General features: G+C 46.8%; 1 protein-coding gene and 1 long non-coding RNA gene across 3 annotated transcripts in view; one reads left to right on the forward strand and one right to left on the reverse strand.

Annotated features, from left to right (window-relative positions):
* Positions 141-14795, reverse strand: LOC106508065. 2 transcript variants are annotated; one of them, XR_002338818.1, is made up of 3 exons: positions 14237-14795; positions 1743-1890; positions 141-248 (listed from the first exon to the last, which is right to left on the reverse strand). It is a non-coding gene; the product is annotated as an uncharacterized LOC106508065 (long non-coding RNA). The 2 variants fall into 2 exon arrangements; XR_001304612.2 differs by lacking the exon at positions 14237-14795 and adding an exon at positions 11433-11514.
* Positions 13720-22088, forward strand: part of SCARA3 (scavenger receptor class A member 3) — a 35772-nt gene continuing 27403 nt past the window's right edge. The window contains exon 1 of the mRNA XM_003359041.4: positions 13720-14000. Coding sequence (XP_003359089.1) covers positions 13994-14000 — 7 coding nt within the window. The 5' untranslated portion in view covers positions 13720-13993. The remainder of the gene's footprint in view (positions 14001-22088) is intronic.

Genomic DNA, 22088 nt, shown 5'->3' on the forward strand with positions numbered 1-22088 from the left:
TCAGGAAGGAATGCACCTTTCCTAGGCCTGTGAAAGGTGGGGGAGGGGCACGGGGGGGGGGGAGATCTGAGCTGGGTGCACAGAATTCTAACCACTGTCTCAGCTCTGCCCAAGGCTCTGGGTGACCTTGGGTTGGACCAGAGACTTTAACCCCCATCCCTCACCTGTGGTCCTCAGGTCTCAATTTCTTCCTTCTGGACAATGAGGAATCTGGACTGTATCATCTCTAAGGTCCCCTTCAACCTAATCTGAGGCAATGCCAAATGTGGGAAGATATTCAACCCAGAAAGAAAGAAAAAAAAAAAATCCGTTAGGAATTTGGAACAGTATTTCTCCCCCAAGGCTTCACTTTATCTTCCTTAAAAAGTCTAATCATCAATAACAGCTACATTGTCTATGGAAACTGTGTCCTCCTTAGCATCATATCAATGCCTTCTGGCATAAGAAGCCAGAAGAATTCTTTTTGAGCAAGCTCCTTGTAACTTTTCTGTTCTGTGGCTCCCCCAACATCCAGCACAGGAGGCATAAATCTGTAACAATTACATTTTTAAAAATCAGACTTTGGAGGACAAGACAAGGAGATGGGCCTTAGTCAGCTGAAGTTGGAGAAGGGAGGAGAGGAAGAAGGAATTGGGAGAAAATAATATAATATGATTCATAGCCATGACTGCGGTCCTCTGGGGATGATTACTTGAATGCTCTAGCTCGCTGCTAAGCACACAAGTCTCAGAAGATTAAACTGTACAGAAAAGAGTGTCCCATAAATGCATCACTGGATTTTAAATAGTCTAAGTAGATCACAGAGGCCCATTGGTACCGCCCTCACCCAATACTTGATTCTTAACACCCCCACCACTGCCACATTCCCACCAGGTGGTCATCCCGCCTTTTTATGAATGCCCCCCCCCGAGAACTGGGAGCTCACTACCTCCACACAAGCACTAGTCTATTCAGCCTGTCTATAGAGTTGGCTGTCTGTAGTTTGTTGAGTCAAAGGCTGGCTCCTGCAAGCCCCACTCTGCCCTCTGGAACCACACAGAGACAACCCAATCAATTTCTCCACTGTTAGCCCTTCAGCTATTTGAAGGCAGCTAGTCACTTCTCCCGGTGGTCCCCAGGCTTGCCACTATCTGCTCTGTCATTGTTTGCAAGATTCTTCTCCAGCCCTTTGGCCTTCTGGACCTTGCTTCTCTTGAACCCTGGGCCAATAACAGGAAGGACTGACCATTGAGCCAAGCGAGACCACCTGCTGCCTTGCCCAAACACTCGTGATTAGCTTTATTTAGCTGCTGAGTCACTTGGCTGATTCATATAGAATTCATCATCTTGTTGGCAGAAGCTGCTGTTTAATCATTTTTCTCCCATCAAGGACTTAGGCAGTTGGGTTTGGGGTTTTCAGCTTGAGGTTTTTCTTAAGAGTGGGGGCCGGGGGGGGGAGGGGCAAGGGGGAAAGTAAAGAGCCTTTCAGGTACCTATTCATCTCTTTATGCTTTGCCCACCAGCGGCCCCCTGCTATGCAATGTCTTTGCCACCACCACCATGGTCCAGCTCTGCTCCCACATGGCAGCTTAACCACCACCGATAGAGGTGGAACAAGCTAGAAATGGACAGGAGCGGTAAGTACCCTGTGGCCTATAATTAAAAATCACTCTCCAGGCTCTAATTATTGGGTGTATTCAGTCAGTTACAGGCTCATGAAAAAATTATGGATAATAAAATCATCTGTGATAAAATTAGCTTACAGCTGATGCAGAGGCATCTTGACTTTTCAGGGCTTCCCTTGACTGCAGAAACATTCACTCCATCGGCTGTATTTCCCTTATCTTCCCAAGTAAGATCTCCTTGGGAAAAGCTGTGAGGCTAGCCTCTTCTGAGTTGCTTATCATGGACCTATAAGTAGACAAATATTACTTTAATTATCTTCTCTGTAACTCATGCTAATGATTGGCTATGTGGTTTATGCAGTCATCTCTCAAAATCCACTGGGATTGGTTGTAGGAACCCCCATGATCCAAAATCCAAGGATGCTCAAGTCCCTTAAAGAAAATGGCATAAGAGTTCCCTGGTGGCCTAGTGGTTAACAGTTGAGCATTGTCACTGCTGTGGCTTAGGTTCAATCCCTGACCTAGGAACTTCTGCATGCCTTGGATGTGGCATTAAAAAAAAAAAGAAAGAAAATGGCATGTAACCTGCTCATATCTACATACTTTAAATCATCTCTGGATTGCTTAAATATGTAATACACTGTAAATTATATGTAAATACAATGTAAATGCTTATGTAAGTAGCTTCTAGGCCCCCAGTAAGTTCAAGCTTTCGTCTTGGAAGTTTTCTGGAATTTTTTAAAAAATATTTTTGATCCATGGCTATTTGAATCCACGGATTTAGAATCTGCAGATACTGAGTGCCGACTGCATCTCACTCTGGAGTTGATCCACTCTAACCTTTAGCTCCATTCTTAGACTAATAGACATCTTTTAAATTGGCCCCCAGAACTACCTCAGGTCAAATTTGCTTTTTCCACAACCACCTGGAATTCAAAGAATAATTATTTTAGATAGGGGTTCTCAATGGAACCGTACAATGGAATTACCTGGGAGCTTTCAAAATTACCTATGCCTGAATCCCAGCTCCGGAAGTCATGATTGAAGGGGTCTGGGTGCAGCCTGAGACATCACGAGAGTTTCTTAAACCCTCCAAGTAATATTTTTTTGTCTTTTTTTTTTTTTTTTTTTTTTTTTTTTAGGGCCGCACCTGCAGCATATGGAGGTTCCCAGGCTCAGGGTCTAATCGGAACTGTAGCTGCCGGCCTACGCCACAGCCACAGCAATGCCAGATCCAAGCCGAGTCTGCAACCTACACCACAGCTCATGGCAATGCCAGAGCCTTAACCCACTGAGCGAGGCCAGGGATCGAACCTGTGTCCTCGTGGATGCTAGTCGGATTCGTTAACCACTGCACCACGACGGGAACTCCAGTCCAAGTAATTTTAATGCATAGCTAATGCCGAGGACCACGGCTTTCCAGTTTATGAATTCCTGGCTTACACTTTGCTCCATCTGATCCTTTCTGCATCTCTATGTCCTCACTAGAGTATGTGTTATTACTCACTTTAGAGAAGAAAAAACTGAGGGTCAGAGGAATCTTAGCAGGTTTTTGCTTACACTAAGCTGAAATCTACCTTCTTATAACTTCTCCATCCTCTGCTAGATGGTCCTTCAAATATGTGAAAAAAACTATTCTATCTCAACTTAAATGTACTTCCTCCTCATAGAATGAGGTCACCAGATTCTCACTCTGCTTGTCCCTGCCACTAGGGTGCTCCATCTTGTCATTGTCCCTCTAAGTGTGGCTTGAGGAACAAACAGAAGTCTTGAGCTTTGGCTGGTCAGGTGAGGGGGCAGCAGACACCACATGTGATTTGATGTAAAGTTCCCTGCACTCCCAAGGTACTCTCGGCTTCCTTTTAAATTACATCTTAACAAACCATGCTCCTCAAATTGACTTACACTGACCCCTGGGGCAGACTATTGTGTGCCTGCTGTACACAAAGACACAGAGACAAGAGGGGTCTAGTTTCACTCAAAGGTTTAGAGAGAAAAGTTAATATTAGTAAGTAGTCAATCTTCCCTCTCTCTCTTTCTTTCTTTTCTCAGTTTCTCTTTAGCTTGTTTGTTTGTTTTGGATACACTCACGGCATACATAAGTTTCCTGGGACAGGGACTGAACCCATGCCACAGGATGGAACCTGAGCCACAGCTGCAACCTGGAGCCACTTCAATGACAATGCAGGGTCCTTAACCTGCTGAGCCACAGGGGAACTCCTTTTCAGTTCCTCTTTAAATCTCATGCTTTGAGAGTAATGTGTGTCTATTTATATATATTTATATTTAGAATGTGTGCATATATATAATATATACATGCATAATATACATTAGATATATAAATATATAAGGGATTTTTCTTTTTTCTTTTCTCTTTAAAATAAATATAAGATCGGATTATACATATGGCTTTGTGACATGCTCTTTTGCACTTAAAAGAAAATGTTATGGCTAGCCCGCCAAGTCAATGCATAGATAGATCTTTGCGATACTGCATATTTTATTCAGCCATTCTCCTATTTACTTTTTCTGTTGCTATAAGCTGTACCAAAGCTTATAATATGTTCATGTTTTTATTGGTATAAGAGAACCTCAAACTGGGATTGTAGGGCAAAAGAGACTCTGTTGTCATAATGTTAATATATAGTGGCTGATGATTTTCCCAAAAGGTAGCAGCAACTCCCACTGTCTCTAAGAAAATCCATTTCCCATGTGACCATCAATCAGGCTGGACGGTTTTTGTCCTTTTGAATTTTTGTCACTCTGGTAGGTGAAAATAATATTTTCCTACCTTTATCTCTCTATTTATTGTTTTCAAATGTTCATTTTATTTTTTATTTATTTATTTTTGTCTTTTGTCTTTTGTCTTTTTAGGGCCACACCCGCGGCATATGGATGTTCCCAGGCTAGGGGTCTAATCGGAGCTGTAGCCACCGGCCTACACCACCACCACAGCAACGCCAGATCCCAGCTGCATCTGCAAACTACACCACAGCTCATGGCAATGCCGGATCCTCAACCCACTGAGTGAAGCCAGGGATCTAACCCAAAACCTCATGGTTCCTAGTTGGATTCATTTCTGCTGTGCCGTGACGGGAACTTCTCAACTATTCATTTTAAAATAAAGTCTCCTTTTCTGTGACTTGCTTATTCATAGGGCTTGCCATTCTATTGGATTATTCACCTTTTTTTTTTTTAACAATTGAAGTATAGTTGATTAACAGTGCATCCTTTTTCCCTATCAATGTATCAGAGCTCTTTATACAAATGAAGTACTCCTATGTGTATGCAAATATTTTTACCAACCCATTGCATGTCTTTTACTTTTGATTATAGAGGCTCCTAAAATTTTTTATGAAGTGAAATTTGTTTGACTTTTCCTTTATAGTTTCTAGGTCTCCTGTCTTGCTTAAGAATGTCTTTCTCTCACTAAAATATAGACCGTTATAAGTACTGTTATCATGGGAGTTCCCGTCATGGCTCAGTGGGTAACAAACCCAACTAGCATCCATGAGGACCCGGGTTCGATCCCTGGCCTCGCCCAGTGGGTTAAGGATCCGGTGTTGCCATGAGCTGTGGTGAAGGTCTCAGACACAGCTCAGATCTTGAGTTGCTGTGGCTGTGGTGTAAGCCTGCGTCTATAGCTCCAATTCATTACCTAGCCTGGGAACCTCCATATGCTGCAGGTACAGCCCTAAAAAGACAAAAAAAAAAATATATATATATATATATAGTTATCACTATGCTCTACACCTGAAGCTAATATAATAGTGTAAATCAACTACACTTCAATGAAAAATTAAAATTAAAAAATCATTAGATAGATGTCTGTTATATATTACGTGCCTAAATATTGCATGGTATAGATAAGATGTAGTTAGATATAGACAGATGGGTGTTAGGTAGATAGCTAGATAAGAAATAAAGCCTTATCCTCAGTGGAATGGTAATGATGTGAAAGGAAAAGCAAAAATGTAACAACAATGGAAATATTAAAAGCTACAGAGTAATATTAGGAGTGAAGCCTTCAGCAGAATTTTTTCAAAAGATACAAAATTTTTTTAACCTGGACTTAAGTGTATCTAACACATCACAAAAGACCATTGTGAGAGCAAGTAAAAGACACTGCAAAGAAATATTAAATCATGAATAAACTCAGAACAAAAGTGAGGTTAATTGTAGCTGATAGCCCAGTGACTAATCAGTATTTATTTGGGAAAAGATCTCAGGGGCTGCCAGCTTTCATTTGGTTGTAAAGAGAGAGCAATGCTGGGTAACACTGTGAGAAAAACAACAATAAAGGAAATATGTTGAAAAAAATAAAATATAGTTGGCAGTTCTAATTTTCTTATAGCTTTCTATTGCTATAATTTTTATATTCAGGTATTTAATCCAAATGGAAAGTGAGTGTGTGGGGGGTATATGTGTGCCGTGCGTGGCATATGGTATGTGTGTGTGGTGTGTGCGAGTGTGTGTATGTGTGTGATGCGTGGTGTGTGTGTGTGTGTCTTGCATGTGTGGTGTGTGTGTGTGTATGTGTGTTGGGGGTATGTGCGTGGTGCGTGGTGTGTGTGTGTGTCTTGTATATATGGTGTGTGGTGTGTGTGTGTGTGTATGTGTGTTGGGGGTATGTGCGTGGTGCGTGGTGTGTGTGTGTGTGTGTGTGTGTGTGTGTGGTGCACTTGTGGAGGGGGGAGGTGAGGCAGAGATCTAACTTGCTCTTCCAGATGTATAGCCAATTATGTCAACATGATTTATCAAATAAACCCTTCTATTCATACTGAGTTGAAATACCAGTTTGTCATCTATGAAGTTTCTCAAATACACTTGGATCTGTTTTAGAATGTTCTAGTTTATTTTCTGATTTTTTTTTGTTCATGTGTAATATATAATTTTTATTACATAATTTAAAACAAGATTTAACATTGAGAACGTAATCTCCCTCACTCTTTCTATACAAATATTCTTGGCTTTTCTTTAACATTAATTCTTTTGTATAAACTTTAATTTTGTCCACTTGCCAAAAAAAGGTATCATAATTATAACTATATGTAGAATTATACATTAAACATATATAATCATTTTAGAAGAATTCGTATTTTTATATTTTCTTCCTATTTAGAAGCATAATATGTCTAGAAGTCATTTCAACTACTACTTATACTTCTAAATGAATCTCTCTTTATTAAAGTAATATATGCATATAATTTAAAAATATCAAATAGTACACAAGTACTGATGCATTGTCCTCTGCCACATTCCTCACCATTCCTCCAGCCTGCCACCATCCCACCCCCAGTGCAGGAAAAGTATTATTTTCTTATTAAGACAAATATTGTTTCTTTGTGCTATGGCACACAACTCGTATCATTTTTTAAATCAAAGGAAAGACTTCAAAGATATTTCTGCTATTTCTGTCTAATATTATGGCAGTGGAAAAGTTCAAGAAAGCCTGACTAAGCATAGTGCTAAAATTGATCAGATTATAGTTCAAATGTTTCCTCTCGCTCATTCAGCTTTGTGCTCCCATTCTCTAAGAAAGACGTGGCCCAGCATGCAGTAGATGCCTAATAAATTCTTGTTAAATTACCTGAATTAATTTTTCAACTAGCACCATCTAAGATTTTATTTATGTTTTTAGCTGTGACCTACGCAATGCCATATCCTTAATCCACTGAACGAGGCCAGGGATCAAATCTGAGTCCTCATGGATACTAATTGGGTTCATTACCGCTGAGACACAATGGGAACTCCTCACCCTATTTTTCATTTGTATCAAAACTGTAATATTCCTGAGGCCAGGGAACATATCCCCAATACTAGCACGGTTCCTGGCTCCATAGTCAAACTATATTTAAGAAATAAATGAGAGTTCCCGTCGTGGCGCAGTGGTTAATGAATCCGACTAGGAACCATGAGGTTGCGGGTTCGGTCCCTACCCTTGCTCAGTGGGTTGAGGATCTGGCATTTCTGTGAGCTGTGGTGTGGGCCAACAGCTGCGGCTCCGATTCAACCCCTATCCTGGGAGCTTCCATATGCCACAGGTGTGACCCTAAAAAGACAAAAAGAAAAAAAATCTAACCTCAGTGAAAAGATTAGATTAAGGATATGACCTTCCTGGTAAAGTCAAGTCAAGGTAGCTAACTGCCTTTTGAGAGACAGAGAGATGCACAGGGGAGGGGAAACAGAGAAATAAAGCCAATTTGGAAACTCTGTCTAAGAAAAAACTCTGGGTGGGGGTCACTGGCCCATGACACTGACTAGAAGCAAATAGATGAGACTATGCTCAAATTTTGAGGGATTTTCATGGCAAACCAACCAACCCCCACATGCCCAGACCTTTATCTTTCATCTTGACTGCTGGGGCTGAAAAACAACCTTGCTCCAGAAAGCGATGGGCTGTGAGATCCGAGCAGCCCCAGGACAGGCTCACCTCCCACCTCTCCCCCTCCCCAGCATCCACTTCAGTTGGGTCTCAAGAGGGTGGTAGGCAGAAAAGACTTTCTTGGGTATAATGGATAAGGGTGCTCTTCCAGAGCTGAATGAGAGCCAAAGCAAAGAACTTCCCCCACCCCAGGCTTAGGGGCGTTTAGAGCACCTGTGGGGTCTAAAAATTTCCACAGACCCATAGGTGCTCTGTGTATTTCAATCTTCCTTTTTCTGTATAGATATTTTTATTGTGATTATCTGATCCAGGCATCTCCATTTGAGACTGGAGCCAGTTCTAGACCAGACGGAAAGACTGAATCACAGGAGGAATGTGAAATTTGAGCTTGTTGGTGGGTAAGACTTTGAGGTACCTCCCTGGGGAAGAATGAACAGTGTCTTTATGTGCAAAAGAAGGGAGCAAACAGGGAGTTCCCACTGTGGTACGGCAGAAATGAATCTGACTAGTATCTGTGAGGATGCGGGTTTGATCCCTGGCCTCGCTCAGTAGATCAGGGATCTGGCATTGCTGTCAGTTGTGGCGTAGGTCACTGACACAGCTCAGGTCCTACATTGCTGTAGCTGTGGCTGTAGCTTTGTCTGTGGCTATGGCTGTGGCCAGCAGCTATAGCTCTGATTGGACCCCTTGCCTGGGAACTTTCATGTGCCAAGGGTGCGGCCCTAAAAAGCAAAAAAAAAAAAAAAAAAAAAAAAAAGGAAGGGAGCAAACAGGTTTTTGGTGACCAAGATGGTGGCCTGTCCGGAGGAAGCCTGTGTGCTTTGATCTATGCCTCTCCCTCTGACTAAGGCACATAGCTAACTCTATTTTCAAGTCCTCTCGCTATGAGGGGCTCTGGCCAATGGAATATGGGTAGAAGTGCTGTATTCTAGCCCAGCCCTTAAAATTCTCTTATGCATGATCCTCCATTCTCTCTTACATTTTGCAGTAAACTTAAAGCCATATGTTGAAGACATTAGTAATACAAGATGGAAGGTCCTTGGGTCCCTGAGTCACCAGCTAAAAAAGAACTGTCCAGCCCACACTAGACTGTAATGTGAATCAGAAATAAATTTTGGTCCTGGAACTCCCCTCGTGGCTCAGTGGTTAACGAATCCCATTAGGAACCATGAGGTTGTGGGTTTGATCCCTGGCCTTGCTCAGTGGGTTAAGGATCCTGTGTTGCCGTGAGCTGCGGTGTAGGTCAAAGACGCAGCCTGGATCCCGTGTTGCTGTGGCTGTGGTGTAGGCCGGCGGCTACAGCTCCGATTCGACCCCTAGCCTGGGAACCTCCATATGCCATGGGAGCGGCCCAAGAAATGGCAAAAACGACTAAATAAATAAATAAATAAATAAATAAATAAATAAATTTTTGTCCTATGAAGAGAGTGGATTGTTGCCATAGAGGTGAATGTTACTGACACTAACTAATATAAGGATAAGGAATATCTATACTCAGAAAATATACACCAAATAGGAAAGCCTATTCATGAAAAAGAACTTAAGTTTAGAAGGTGAAATGGAAGTAAGCATAATAAGATAAACTAGGGAAAAAGAGAAATTCAAGAAGGAGCCGCCAATGGTTTGTGACACTTAATTTTATGTGTCAGCCTGACCAGGCTATGGCACCCAGATATCTGGTCAAACATTATTCTAGGTGCTTCTGGATGTGAAAATGTACTTTAAATGAGATTAACATTTAACAGCAGATTACCCTCCACCAGGCAGTGGGCCTTGTCTAATCAGTTGAAGACTTGAAGGGCAAAAAGAGCTGACCTTTCCCACAAAAGAGGGAATTCCACCAGCATACTGCCTTTGGACTTGAACTACAACATAAAGTCTTCTCTGGGTCTCCAGCATGCCAGCTATTGGTTCTATTTCTCTGGAGGGCTCTGACAAATACAGAGTTAACAGCTACAAAATGGTTGAAGAGGACAGATTTTTGAAAAGGCTATTGTATTTGGCAACTAGGAGGAAGGGCGTGACTTCAGTGAACTCTGAGGGCTGAAACTGCATTTGAAGAAGGAAAAGTAGAACTAATGTCCGGATACTGGAGAGGAGCATGAGTGCAGGAGGAAAGGCTCAAGGGCACTGGTGGGGGAATTGAGTTTTAAGAGAAAAAGAAAATCTTGCCTGAGTAGAAAACAGAAAGGAAAGTCTGGGGCACTCTGAGGCTTTATTCCGAGCATGTCAACGCTGCTCAAGAACTGAGGCAGAACCACCCAAGTGCCCATCAACAGATGATTGGTTCATGAAGATGTGATATATACATCCACATGTGAATATGACTCAGCCATAAAAAGAAGGAAATATTGCCATTTGCAGCAACATGGATGGACTTATGATATTACTTAGTGAAGTAAGACAAAGGCGAGTATTACAGGATGTGCAATCTAAAAAATAATACAAATGAATCTATATTCAGAACAGGAACAGGAGTTCCCGTCATGGCTCAGTGGTTAACGAATTTGACTAGGAACCATGAGGTTGTGGGTTTGATCCCAGGCCTTGCTCAGTGGGTTAAGGATCCGGCGTTGCCCTGAGCTGTGGTGTAGGTCGCAGACTCGGCTCAGATCCCACATTGCTGTGGCTGTGGCTGTGGCTGGCAGCTACAGCTCCTATTAGACCCCTAGCCTGGTAACCTCCATATGCTGCAGGAGCAGCCCTAGAAAAGGCAAAAAGACCAAAAAAAAACCAAAAAACAGGAACAGACTCATAGACATAGAATACAAACTTACAGTTACCAAAGGGGAAAGGGAGCAGGGAGGATAAATTCGGAGTATGGGACTAACAGATACATGCTACCGTATATAAAACAGATAAGCAACAAGGATTTACTGTATAGTTCAGGAAACTATATTCAATATTTTGTAATACCTATAATGAAAAATAATCTGAAAATATATACATCGCTGAAACATTCTGCTGTATACCTGAAAAATAACACAATATTATAAATCAACTACAATTTTAAAAAAGGACTAAAGAAGTGGGACTTGCTACCTTCATTAATACATAGAAAGTCCTGGAGTTCCCATTGTGGTGCAGCGGAAACAAATCTGACTAGGAACGATGAGGTTTTCTGGTTTGATCCCTAGCCTCAATCAGTGGGTTAAGGATCCAGCGTTGCCGTGAGCTGTGGTGTAGGCTGGTTGCTTTAGCTCCGACTGGACCCATAGACTGGGAACCTCCATATGCTATAGGTGAGGCCCTAAAAAGCAAAAACAAAAAAACCCACATAGAAAGTCCCGTCACTAGTGATACCATTTTTTTTCCCTCTAAATGACCCGCTCTTCAGCAAATTCCTTTGACTTTCAACTTAAGTATGGCTTATGTGCCACAAACAGCTGTACAAGTACCCACCCCAGCTCAAGTTAAAAACAGTACCAAGCAATTCTCCTTACCCCGTCCCATTCCGCCCACCCTGTCTGGTGCTTTCTGTGCCTCTGTGCTCAAGTCCCAGCTGAGACACATCCTAGGAGTTCCAAAATCTGGTCTCTCTGGGGCAGTCATCCCAGTTGACCCTGGTTTCACCCCTCTGGCTATTGGTAGAAATTGCCTGAAATTGCAGCTGAAAGCTTTCACCCAGAGGCTGGTGTAATCTCTAGGAAATCCGGTCTCCTCCCCTCTTGATCTGTGATCTCTGATATTAATGTGCAGTCATCCTTTGCCCCCCTCTTTCTGCCTTCTTCTCTGCCTGAACTACTCTGGTGCTTTGGCCAACTGGTCCCCAACTCTTTCCCGCTGCTCCCCAGTGTCAGACCCCCTGTCCCCAGAGTCCTTCTGGAGCTGGAATTCATTCTCTGAAACTCTTCAGGGCTTGGTCCAGCTTTGCTTACCCAGGGCCCATCCACAGCTGGACAACCAGTATATTTCATCCCTCTGCTGACTCATCTGCATTATCAAGCAACATCCCAGGATACATACATCCTCTAATTCCAAGGGGGTGAGGGAGGGGAAGAGGGCACGCCTGCACACAGGCTTAGGGCCTTTTTTCACTAGACGTCTTGGATCTAGCCAACTAAAGAAAGCATGGAGAAAATCAAGGGTCATTTACCTGCCTTTCTTTTGACAAAAATTTGAGTAGCTTCTATGAGAGGCAGGGTGGTATATCACGACTAAGCACACAAGCACTGGATTTAGCCTCCCTGGGTTCAAATCCTGAGATCTCCACTTAAGTACAATAGCTACCCTCTGCAAAAATGAGAACTATAACAGTGCTTATCTCAGTAGGCTGCTATGAGGATTAAATAAATTAATATACAAGTAACCACCTAGGTGAAGGGTCCTTGGAGGTGGATAGCTCCCTGGTGTTTACAAAGCAGCTCCGCAGTCTGGGAGACTGAGGCTCACCCGACAGACTTGCAACCCAGATTCAAGGCCCCAGGAGTACATTGTGACTACCACTGGGTAGGCAAAATGCTTTCTGAACCTCAGTCTCTTCATCTGTAAAATGGGCAGCATGGTTCACCACTCCCTCCCCCCAAGTTGTGGTGAGGTTCTGCTGAGGTCCTGGAGAGAATGCGTTTGGTGAACTGAAACTTGCCACTGGGACGTGCAGGACATTATAGAGATAGACGTGCATTCCCCATTCTGACATCGATTTGTGAATGGGGGGCTCTCCTTGGCCCCTTCTCAGCTCCCAGGCTTAGGAGGAAGTTTCTCTGCATCTTTGGCCTCACCTACTTTACTCCAAGAATCCAGTTGGGGGTGGGCATGGAGGTGTGGGGATGAGGGAAAGGGGCTGACCCAGCAACCAACAGCAGCTGAGCCGGGTGGTCCCAGCTCTGATCCATCTCTGCCTGCGCCACAGGGGTCATCGTGCCTCAGTAGCTTACTTGTTATACTGCTATCTTTCCCCACACCATGCAACCTCAGGGAGACCTGGACGGGGTGGAATGTTCCTCACACTTCCAGAGTTTGGAGACCAGTCTAGCCCAGGGCCCAGTGCTCCCTAAGTGTCTGTCCCGTGACTGAAGATGGCAGGTGAGGCTCCCAGAGGAGGGCCTCAGAAAGAGTCACACGTCCCTGCTTGAAGCCCATTTTCCTCAGATGTCAGTTTATATCAGAGTCCCCCTCCCTCCCCTCACCCCCCAGCACAAAATCACTGAAGTTGGGAGCCCTCAGGAATTTTCTTTTGCAAAAAACTTAGATTTGGAGACATAGAGCGGCCCCCGAAAGTCCCTCGCCCAGAGTGGCTGAGCTGGAGTGAACAAAGGTCCAGGTCTGCCCTGGACCTAGGGGCTTCCCGGGATGCGGGACTTTAGTGCCAAAATGGGGACGATCTCAAGCAAACGGGGGAGGGGGCGGGGAGCGGTAGGGGCTGAGCATCCTAACTCTTCCTGTCCCTCCATCCCTTAGATGAATGAAGAAAAGGTCCAGAGCCCCCAGCCACCAGGCGGCCCCCACAGCGCGAGCCATTGCTCTAGAAGAGGCTTCCCTGCGTACCGCCGCCCCCCAGCGCAGCGAGGGTGGGCAGGGAGGTCGGCTGGTCGGGCTCGGACCCTGCTCGGCGCTGGGGACTCCGGGGGGCCGGGCGGGGCGCCGGGACCCAAGGCGGCACAAAGAGGCCCAACCGCGGCAGTTTTGAAAAGAGCAAGGAAGTTGATCTGGGACGGGGCCCAAGGAGTGACGAGGAGGGAGGGCGCGAGGGCGGGCGGGCGGCGGGAGGGCGGGCGCGCGGGGCCGGGGGCGGCCGCAGCCCTCGGCGGCCTCCAAGGGAAGCGAGGCGGCGGGATGGGCGGCGGGGCGCGGCGCCCCGAGCCTGCGACCCCGCGGACCCTCCCCTCGGCGCGCCGCCTCCGCAGCCGGGGCTCCGGCGTGACTCCCAGCCCGAGCCCCACTCCCGCGGGCGGCGCGTAGGGCGGCAATCGGTGCCCTCTCGGGACCCACCGACTCCAGCACGGGTCGCACCGCCGCCGAGCTGCCTTCGGTGGGGCCCTCCCGAGGCCTCGGAGCGGGGACCATGAAAGGTAAGAGCGCGCGCGCGGGAATTCCGAGGTAAGTCCCGAGGGACCCCCCACCCTGCCCGGGCGAGATGGACACCTCTCTCTCTGCGGGCGGGCTGAGAACAGGAGGCCTTCTCGGGGGAGGATTTCAGGGGAATCTCTCGGCCTTTCGTCTCCTCCGGAAAAAGGTATTGGGAGAACGAGAAGGAGCCCTGAAGCAGGAGGCCGGGGGAGAGAGGGAGGCTGGAGAATGTTCTCACCGGTCATTACTCTCCCCCAAAGCCTTGAAAATTTCAGAGAGGCTTCTGATCCCTTCAACCAGTCAGCAAAGAAAGGTAGATCCTGCCAGCCCAGCCTTCTAGTGGTGTCACCCTTCTTCATCTGACACATCTCAGAGGCTGCTGTGGCCTCTACCTAGCCTTTTGCCCAGCGCCAGGCCTGAACCTGCTGTGTCCTGCTGAGTTCCTTAGAGCAGGCCCTGCCCTTCCCAACCTCTGAACTCTGGCTGACCGCCCTCTGACCTCTTGGGGGGTCAGTAAGGGGAAGACCAGTGGTCCAGGCCTGAGCTCTCCCTGGGCTAGTTGGCATCACCACAGTGGTCCTTGCAGCCAGTTCTTGGGATGGAAGCAAGAACCCAATGTGGTCCCAGGTGCTTGTCCCTGGGTCTGGCTTTCTTGAAGCTGGGGAGAGAATACCTCGGTCTTCAGGCTCATTCTCAGGCTAAGGGAGAAGCAGGCTTTGGAGTCACACCCTGGCACAGGGAACGTTGAGGTTTTGATGCTCTCTTACATGCTTTTCAATAATCCTTCCATAACACAGAGGCAGACACTTGTGCTCCTAGCCCCTCTTCCACTCACTGAATGTGGAAACTGCAAAGACCCTTTCGGGTACATACAGAGGGCTTTCAGCTATATTCTTGGTAGTTTTGTAGAAGCAGCTTTGTTGGCATAGAAGGGCTTGAGAGTTCCTACGAAGAAAGGGTCCAGATCGATCACAGCCTCCACATTGTACACTTGAGAAAACTGAGGCCCAAGAGGTAGGATCTGTCTCTTGTGTGTTTCACCTGTGCAGTCTCTGGGGGCCCACGCTTGGAGGGCCCCACGCTTGGAGGGCCCCACACTAGGTTCAGTGCTGTGCTTTGATAATTGCGCATGAATAATAATTGCAATTGATAATAATTTTTTAGTGAGGGAGCCTGGCACGTTGATGTTGCACTGGGCTTTGCACATTGTGTTGCTGGGTCTCTGGACGAGAGAAGGGACTTGCTTAAGATGCACAGCTAGTCAGTGGGTCTAGCCCAGGGCTCCTGACTTCCAGGCCACTGTGCTTGCTATTACATACATCCTTCTTCCTCCCCGCTGACCTCTGGTCTCTCTGAATGTCTCCCAATGGTCTCACCATGTCTTGAGCTATGCCGCAAGCAAGTTATAATCAGCCCCAGGGAGTTCCCTTGAGAGCAGAGAGGAGGCTCACTCACCAAGCTCCTGCTCTCAGCTACCACCTCTGTGGGGCTGCGTTGTGCCTAGTCAGTGACCCCAGGACAGGTCATTTCCAGACACCTCTGGAAAGATCTGAGATCACCTGTCACCACAGGCTCAGGGCCCACACTGTTGTGGCCCCAGGTGATGATGGTGAGATGCTGCTGCACAGGCTCAGCGTGGTTTGACTCCACCAACATTCCAGGGAAAGACTTTAGAAGAAAATAGATTGAGGGAAAGACTGGTGGGCGGAGATCCTCTGAAATGGAGAATCTCCCAAGGAGGGAGTCGGAACGGCCCCCGCCTTTCCGGTGAGGCAGTTCTATTCCTCTGAGTGGAGCAGAGAGCTGGGGCTGCACGTGGTGTAGACAAGGGCCAGCTGAAGTGCTTCCCGGTCCTGGGGAGCCTGTGAGCCCAGGGCCTGCCCCCTCACTCCTTTTCTCCGCAGACAGCAGCCTCACCACCACGTGGGGCCAAATTCCAGTCTGCTGAGGCCCTAGGGGCAGCTCTTGTGTATTTTTCCCCCAGTTTCAGGAAACCTTCCACGACCTCCTGGAACCTCCCAGGACCCAGGCTGCAGAGCTGTGGGGAAGGTGGCTTGATTCCCAGAGCAGGGTCTTCCCTCCTCTACCCCCAGAGGCAGGAGGAGCCACCGCTTCTACCTGAGATGAAAAAGCCCAGGCCATCTGTAAATATTGGGCCTTGGGCATCTGCGGAGTGTGAAGAATCAGGATTTTTGGGGTTTTTTTCACTCGCATGGAAAAAGCAAAGTGCCCAGAAGCGTGGGCAGCCCCTTCCAGGGCAGCCCTTCCCTGGGGAGAAGCTGGCTTCCCTCTCTCCTCCCAGGGCCCCACCAATCTGAGAATTGCATCTGCTGGCAAAGATTTCCTGTTCCCACTCAGAGCAAAACACAGTGATGTTATGTTCAGGGGGTGTAGCGGGGGCCGGGGGGGTGGTGGTGGTACTTAAACGAGAAAACAGGTCTGCTGAGGAGCACCGCCGCCCGGCCCGGCTCCAGGGCCTGCGCTGCCAGCCAAGCTCTTTCCGCCCTGCCGCCTCTCAGGCAGCCGCACCCGGCCCCAGAGCCAGCCCCTCTCACACCTGAGGGGCGCCCAGCTGCCCCCAGCCCCTTGGAGCTGCCCTCGGGCTTGGCTGGGCTATGAGCAACTCCCTGTGGAACTGTTCCCACATCTCCGCTGAGAAGGTCCTGTCCCAGCCACGTGAGGCCCCATCAAAGCAGCCTGGGTCATGGTGAAGATGACTGACTTGAGAGTCAAGGACGTGGGTTCTAGTCCTGGCCCCGCATGAGGCTCCAGGCAGCGCTTCCCTCTCCGGGCCTCGTTCCCCTCCGGGGGGTCCCTGAGGCTCATCATGCTTTGATGACTCAGCCCAGGGGGCCCCAGGCCGCCTAAGGGCTACTTGAGGAGCAGAAGTGACTTGCTAGAGCTGGTTGGAAGCAGGCCCACCCCCTGGGTCACTGTGCCCCTGGGAGACTTGTTCTCAGCGGCCAGGGGTGGGCAGAGCCACACCTACTGTTCCCTAAGCCTGTGGGGACCAGCCCCTCCCTGCGGGATCAGAGCAGTGCCCACACCCCTCAGACAAAGGGCAGGTGGGAGAAGAGGGAGTCTTGGAAAACCAGTGTGACCCCAGGAAAATCTACCTCCTGCAGCTTAGCGGGGGAGGGGTGGGGATTATATCCGCTCGTGAACCTGTAGACTAGGTCCCTTTTGGAAGCCTGACCTCTGTCCCCAGACTTCCAGCCATTGGAGGGGCCTGTGACTGAAGGGAGCTGATGTGGCAAAGGTACAAAAAGCCAATAAATGGCCTGATGTGTGTGGGGTGGGTGGGGGGGTGCCCTGGAGGCTCTGGTGTCCAGACAGACAGACAGACAGACAGATGGACATGCATACACACACACCCTGGTCACCCTGCCATCCATTTGAGGTGATTTTAATAACTGAAGACTCTCATCCCAAAACCGCTTCAGGCAAGCAGGAAAAAGAATTCTGCTTCTCAATAGATGTTGGGGGATAGTTTGGCAGTTTTGGTGAAGAATAGGCAGTGGTGCTGGCTGTTAGAGCTGGAAGTTGCAGCCACGTGATGGACCACGCCATTCCTATATACACTGTCTATGTTCTGATTGTGTTGAATTTAGCAAGTGTGTGTATGTGCATGTGTGTTGTGAGCACTGAAGCCCAAGCTTGGGCCCAGCCTTGTCACAGACCTGCTTTATCACTTTATGCCTGTGATGAAGTCATCGGTATTCCTTGGCCCCCAGTCTCCTCATCTGCAAGTAAACTGCATGTTCTTTGAAGTTCTTTCCAGCTCTGACATTCTACTCTACTGTTTTTCCTTCTGTCAGGGTATATAGTTATCATTTATTTATTTTTTAAAGGGTCTTATTTATTCTACAATTGAGTGTGTTTCTTTCTACTGACAGATAGGATGGGAATGAAGAGTCATGAGCAGTCTCAAATTTAGGAAAATATATGTCTATACTGTTGTCTTCCTGGTTTTGTTTGTTTGTTTCTCTTTTTTGGCCGCCCCACAGCATATGGAGTTCCCGGGCCAGGGATCAGATCGGAGCTGCAATTGCGACCTAAGCCACAGCTGCGGCAACACAGGATCCTTGACCCACTATGCCAGGCTGGGGCTTGAACCTGTGTCCTGGTACTGTGGAGATGCCACTGATCCTGTTACACCGTGGCAGCAGCTCTCTGTTTTTTGTTGTTGTTATTGTTGTAGTTGATTTACAGTGTTGTGCTAATTTCTGTTGTACAGCAAAGTGACTTAGTTATACACATATATACCTTCTTTTTTGTTTTTTATTTTATTTATTTATTTTTTGTCTTTTTTGGGCCACACCCATGGCATATGGAGGTTCCCAGGCTAGGGGTTGAAGCAGAACTACAGCTGCTGGCCTACACCACAGCCACAGAAACGTGGGGTCCGAACCACATCTTTGACCAACACCACAGCTCACGGCAATGCTGGAGCCTTAACCCACTAAGTGAGGCCAGAGATCCAACCTGTGTCCTCATGGATACTAGTCAGATTCGTTGCCACTGAGCCACGACAAGAACTCCTCCTATACCTTCTTTTTAAATATTCCTTTCTATTATGGTTTATCCCAGGAGATTGAATATAGTTCCTTGTGCTATACAGTAGGGTATATATATTTATATTTACCTATCTATTCACATTTCCCCCCCAGAATAAGAGTGTACAGCCCACAGGGTAGTATCTGAATGCAAATTTCATGAGCTTGGGGACCCTGTCTGCCTTTTTCTTGTCTCACTCTTGCACAATAAAAGCCTGGTGCCTAGGAAGTGTCCTTTATAGTTGTTCAGTTGGTACATATGAGTCCCTCACTGGGCTGAAATCCTTAAAGGCAAGAATCACACCATGGTGTCCCCAGAACCTAACATAGGCATTTAGTAAAGATTCATGCTTCTATTTAACCAACAATTTTTTTTTTTTGGTCACACCCAAAGTATGTGGAAGTTCCCTGGCCAAGGATCAAACCCATGCCATAGCAGGGACCCAAGCTGCTGCAGTAACAATGCCAGATCCTTAAATTGCTGCACCACAAGGGAACTCCTAACCAACATTTTTTTTTCCTCTCCAGGAGCTTCCTTTCCTGAGACACTTAATTTTTGTCCAAATCATTTGTAAAAAGTCTAAAAGTGATGTGTCATAGAGCGGTCCCAAGGGGAGAGTCTGGGTGTTATCGGTCCTTTTCCTGTCTCCTCCTTTGCTGCTCCTCTGCATAGTCTGTGGCCCCAGCCATGAGGTGGGTAGAGGATACCTGATTTACTCCTCTGAGCCCCACACCGGTATCCAACAGTATCCCGAACGTTTGTGTAGAGACTCACAGATACTCCAAGGTGCAGACAAGATACCCTCATATCCATGTGAACTCAAGCTAACATGATGGTTATTCTGGGATGTTGCCTCACACTTTTCGGCCAGCAAACAAGGAATGATACATGCTTTGGGGGAGGAGGTGGCTAGTCTAGAGGGAAGCAAGGATGCCCTCAGGCAGAGACATGACCCACACACCTAAGAGAACCAAGTAATTGAGGGAGATGATGCGAAGGGACCCGCAAGCGATGTAGGCAGCAGATTCCTTAGGGCTCGCCCGAGAGAAAGAGCATTTCAAGTCAAGGCAGGTTGAGAAGGCTTTAGCGAGGTGTTGACGGTGAGCAAGATTTGGATGGGGTCATCCGAGAGACAGTCAGGAGGGGCAGGAAGCGGTGTCGGGGAAAGCGGGGCCTTGTCGTTGGGTAATTGTGTTTAGGGGTGATGGGTGGAAAGATTTGCCTGGAAGCTGAGTGTTGGCCAAGAGACACAGGGAGCTGCAGGACCAGGAGGCCCTGAGTGCCATGCCAAGGACTCCAACTGCGTCCTGTTGACATTGGAGAGGCCATGGAAGGGTTTGTCATGAGATGGCTTGGTTGCTACTTCTCTAATGACGTTCGCCCACGTTGGGAAAACTCTACTTTTAGAGAAAGCGATGAGGATGGAAGAAAAGGAGCCCCGTGACACAGCCAAGAGGAGTGGTTGGGGACACGGGGGAGAAGGAGGATGTACTATGGAAACAGAGGAGAAGGTTCCAAGGGGGAGGAAATGGTCAACAGTGTTGACTGTTGGTGGACGAGCTTAGCTCAGGGTTATTTGACTCTGAGAAAGGCAGGCGGGGCTGAGAGAAGGGTGGGTGGATTTGAAGCAAAGGCACAGAGAGGCCTCATGTGAGAGAAATTTGAGAGAAAAGAAGCTCAGGAGTTACAGTAATAGATGGCTAGGTGTGAAGAATTTCTTGAGGTGGGACTGGCCTGGTCGTTGGAAGGTGGAGAAAGAAAAGGAGGGGACGTGTTGTGGGGACGAAGGAGGTGGAAGTGGCTGAGCTTTGCCATAGCAAGGCTGTCTTCCTGGGGACCCCAGGAAGGACGCTGAGACAGGCTTTTTGTGTTACTAGCTGCATTTAATCTTTTTGCTGTATATCATCATTATAAAATTTTTGAAAAATTCAGAAAAGAAAAAAAAATAGCAGTCCCATGAACTCTTACCCCTCAGAGATAATTGACCAGTTTTAGATGAGGATTCTTCTAGAAATCCTTCTGCACACAGATTTTTTTTTCATATAATAAGATTGTACTACTAATAACATGGGTTATTCTATACATGTATTTTTAAAATTCAACAATATAATCTAGATATCATCTCTGGGTAATATGTATAGATCTGCATTTTTTTTTTTTTTTTTTTTTTTTTTTTTTTAGGGCCACACCTGAAACATATGAAGTTCCCAAGCTAGGGGTCAAATAGGAGCTCCAGCTGCCAGCCTACACCACAGCCACAGCACTGCTGGATCCTTAACTTACTGAGCAAGGCCAGGGATTGAACCCACATCCTCAGGGATGCTAGTCAGGTTCTTAATCCACTTAGCCACAGTGGGAACTCCCAACCTGCATTCTTTTTAATGGCTGTGTAATATACCATAATAGGGCTTTACAAGAATTTAAGCAATCCCGTATTGACTGACATCTAAGGTATTTACATTTTCCCTCGAGTTTGTCAAAGCATGCAGGCCTACTCTTTAAACATCTCTTTGCCTAGTCATATCAGTATCCCCTTAGAAAAAAACTCCTAGAAGGAGGATTGCTGAATGAAAAGGAACACTCAGAGTTCCCGTCGTGGTCCAGCGGAAATGAATCCAACTAGGAACCATGAGGTTGCAGGTTCGATCCCTGGCCTCGCTCAGTGGGTTAAGGATCCGGCATTGCCGTGAGCTGTGGTGTAGGTTACAGACACGGCTCGGATCTGGAGTTGCTATGGCTCTGGCATAGGCAGGTGGCAACAGGTCTGATTAGACCCCAAGCCTGGGAACCTCCACATGCCATGGGTGCGGCCCTAAAAAGACAAAAGACAAAAAAAAAGAAAGAAAGAAAGAAAGGAAAAGGAACACTCATTTGAAGTTTGGCTATCATCAAAAAGAACACACATAACAAATAACAAATAACAAAGGAGTACATGGTGGAAATGTAAATTGGTGCAGCCCCTATGGAAAATAGTGTGGAGTTTCCTCAAAAAACTAAAGCAAGAACTACCTTATGACCCAGAAATTCCACTCCCCAGTAAATATCCGAAAAAAACCAAAACATTTCTTGCATACTTTAAATCACCTCTCCATGACTTATTATACCTAATACACTGTAAATGCTATGTTAATAGTTGCAAATCCAATGTAAATGCTGTGTTAATTGTTGCTGGTCAGTCAGCAAGTTCAAGTTTTTGCTTTTTGAAACTTCCTGGAATTTTTTTTTTCAAATATTTTCTACAGCAGTTGATTGAATTGGTGGATGTGGAACCCGCCAATATGGGTTGGTGTGTGGAGTTGTCACCAATACCCAGAGATTGCTACTGGCGTTGGGTGGGTCAGAAGGCCAAATGTGTGCAAGTCACGGGAAATCCTGCCTGATGGGGACTTGTGCCACCCAGGTGCCAAGATGCCCCAGTTAGAACTCTGAGGGCAAGAAAGGGAAGGAAAGTCCTTTAGGATAAAGAGGGACTTTGCCCACAACCTCGGTGGTTCCAGGAACCCTGGAAGGTAGCAGAGGGTGGGAGCTGTGGG

This window comes from Sus scrofa, chromosome 14 (assembly GCF_000003025.6).
Source record: "Sus scrofa isolate TJ Tabasco breed Duroc chromosome 14, Sscrofa11.1, whole genome shotgun sequence".
Classification (NCBI taxonomy): domain Eukaryota; kingdom Metazoa; phylum Chordata; class Mammalia; order Artiodactyla; family Suidae; genus Sus; species Sus scrofa.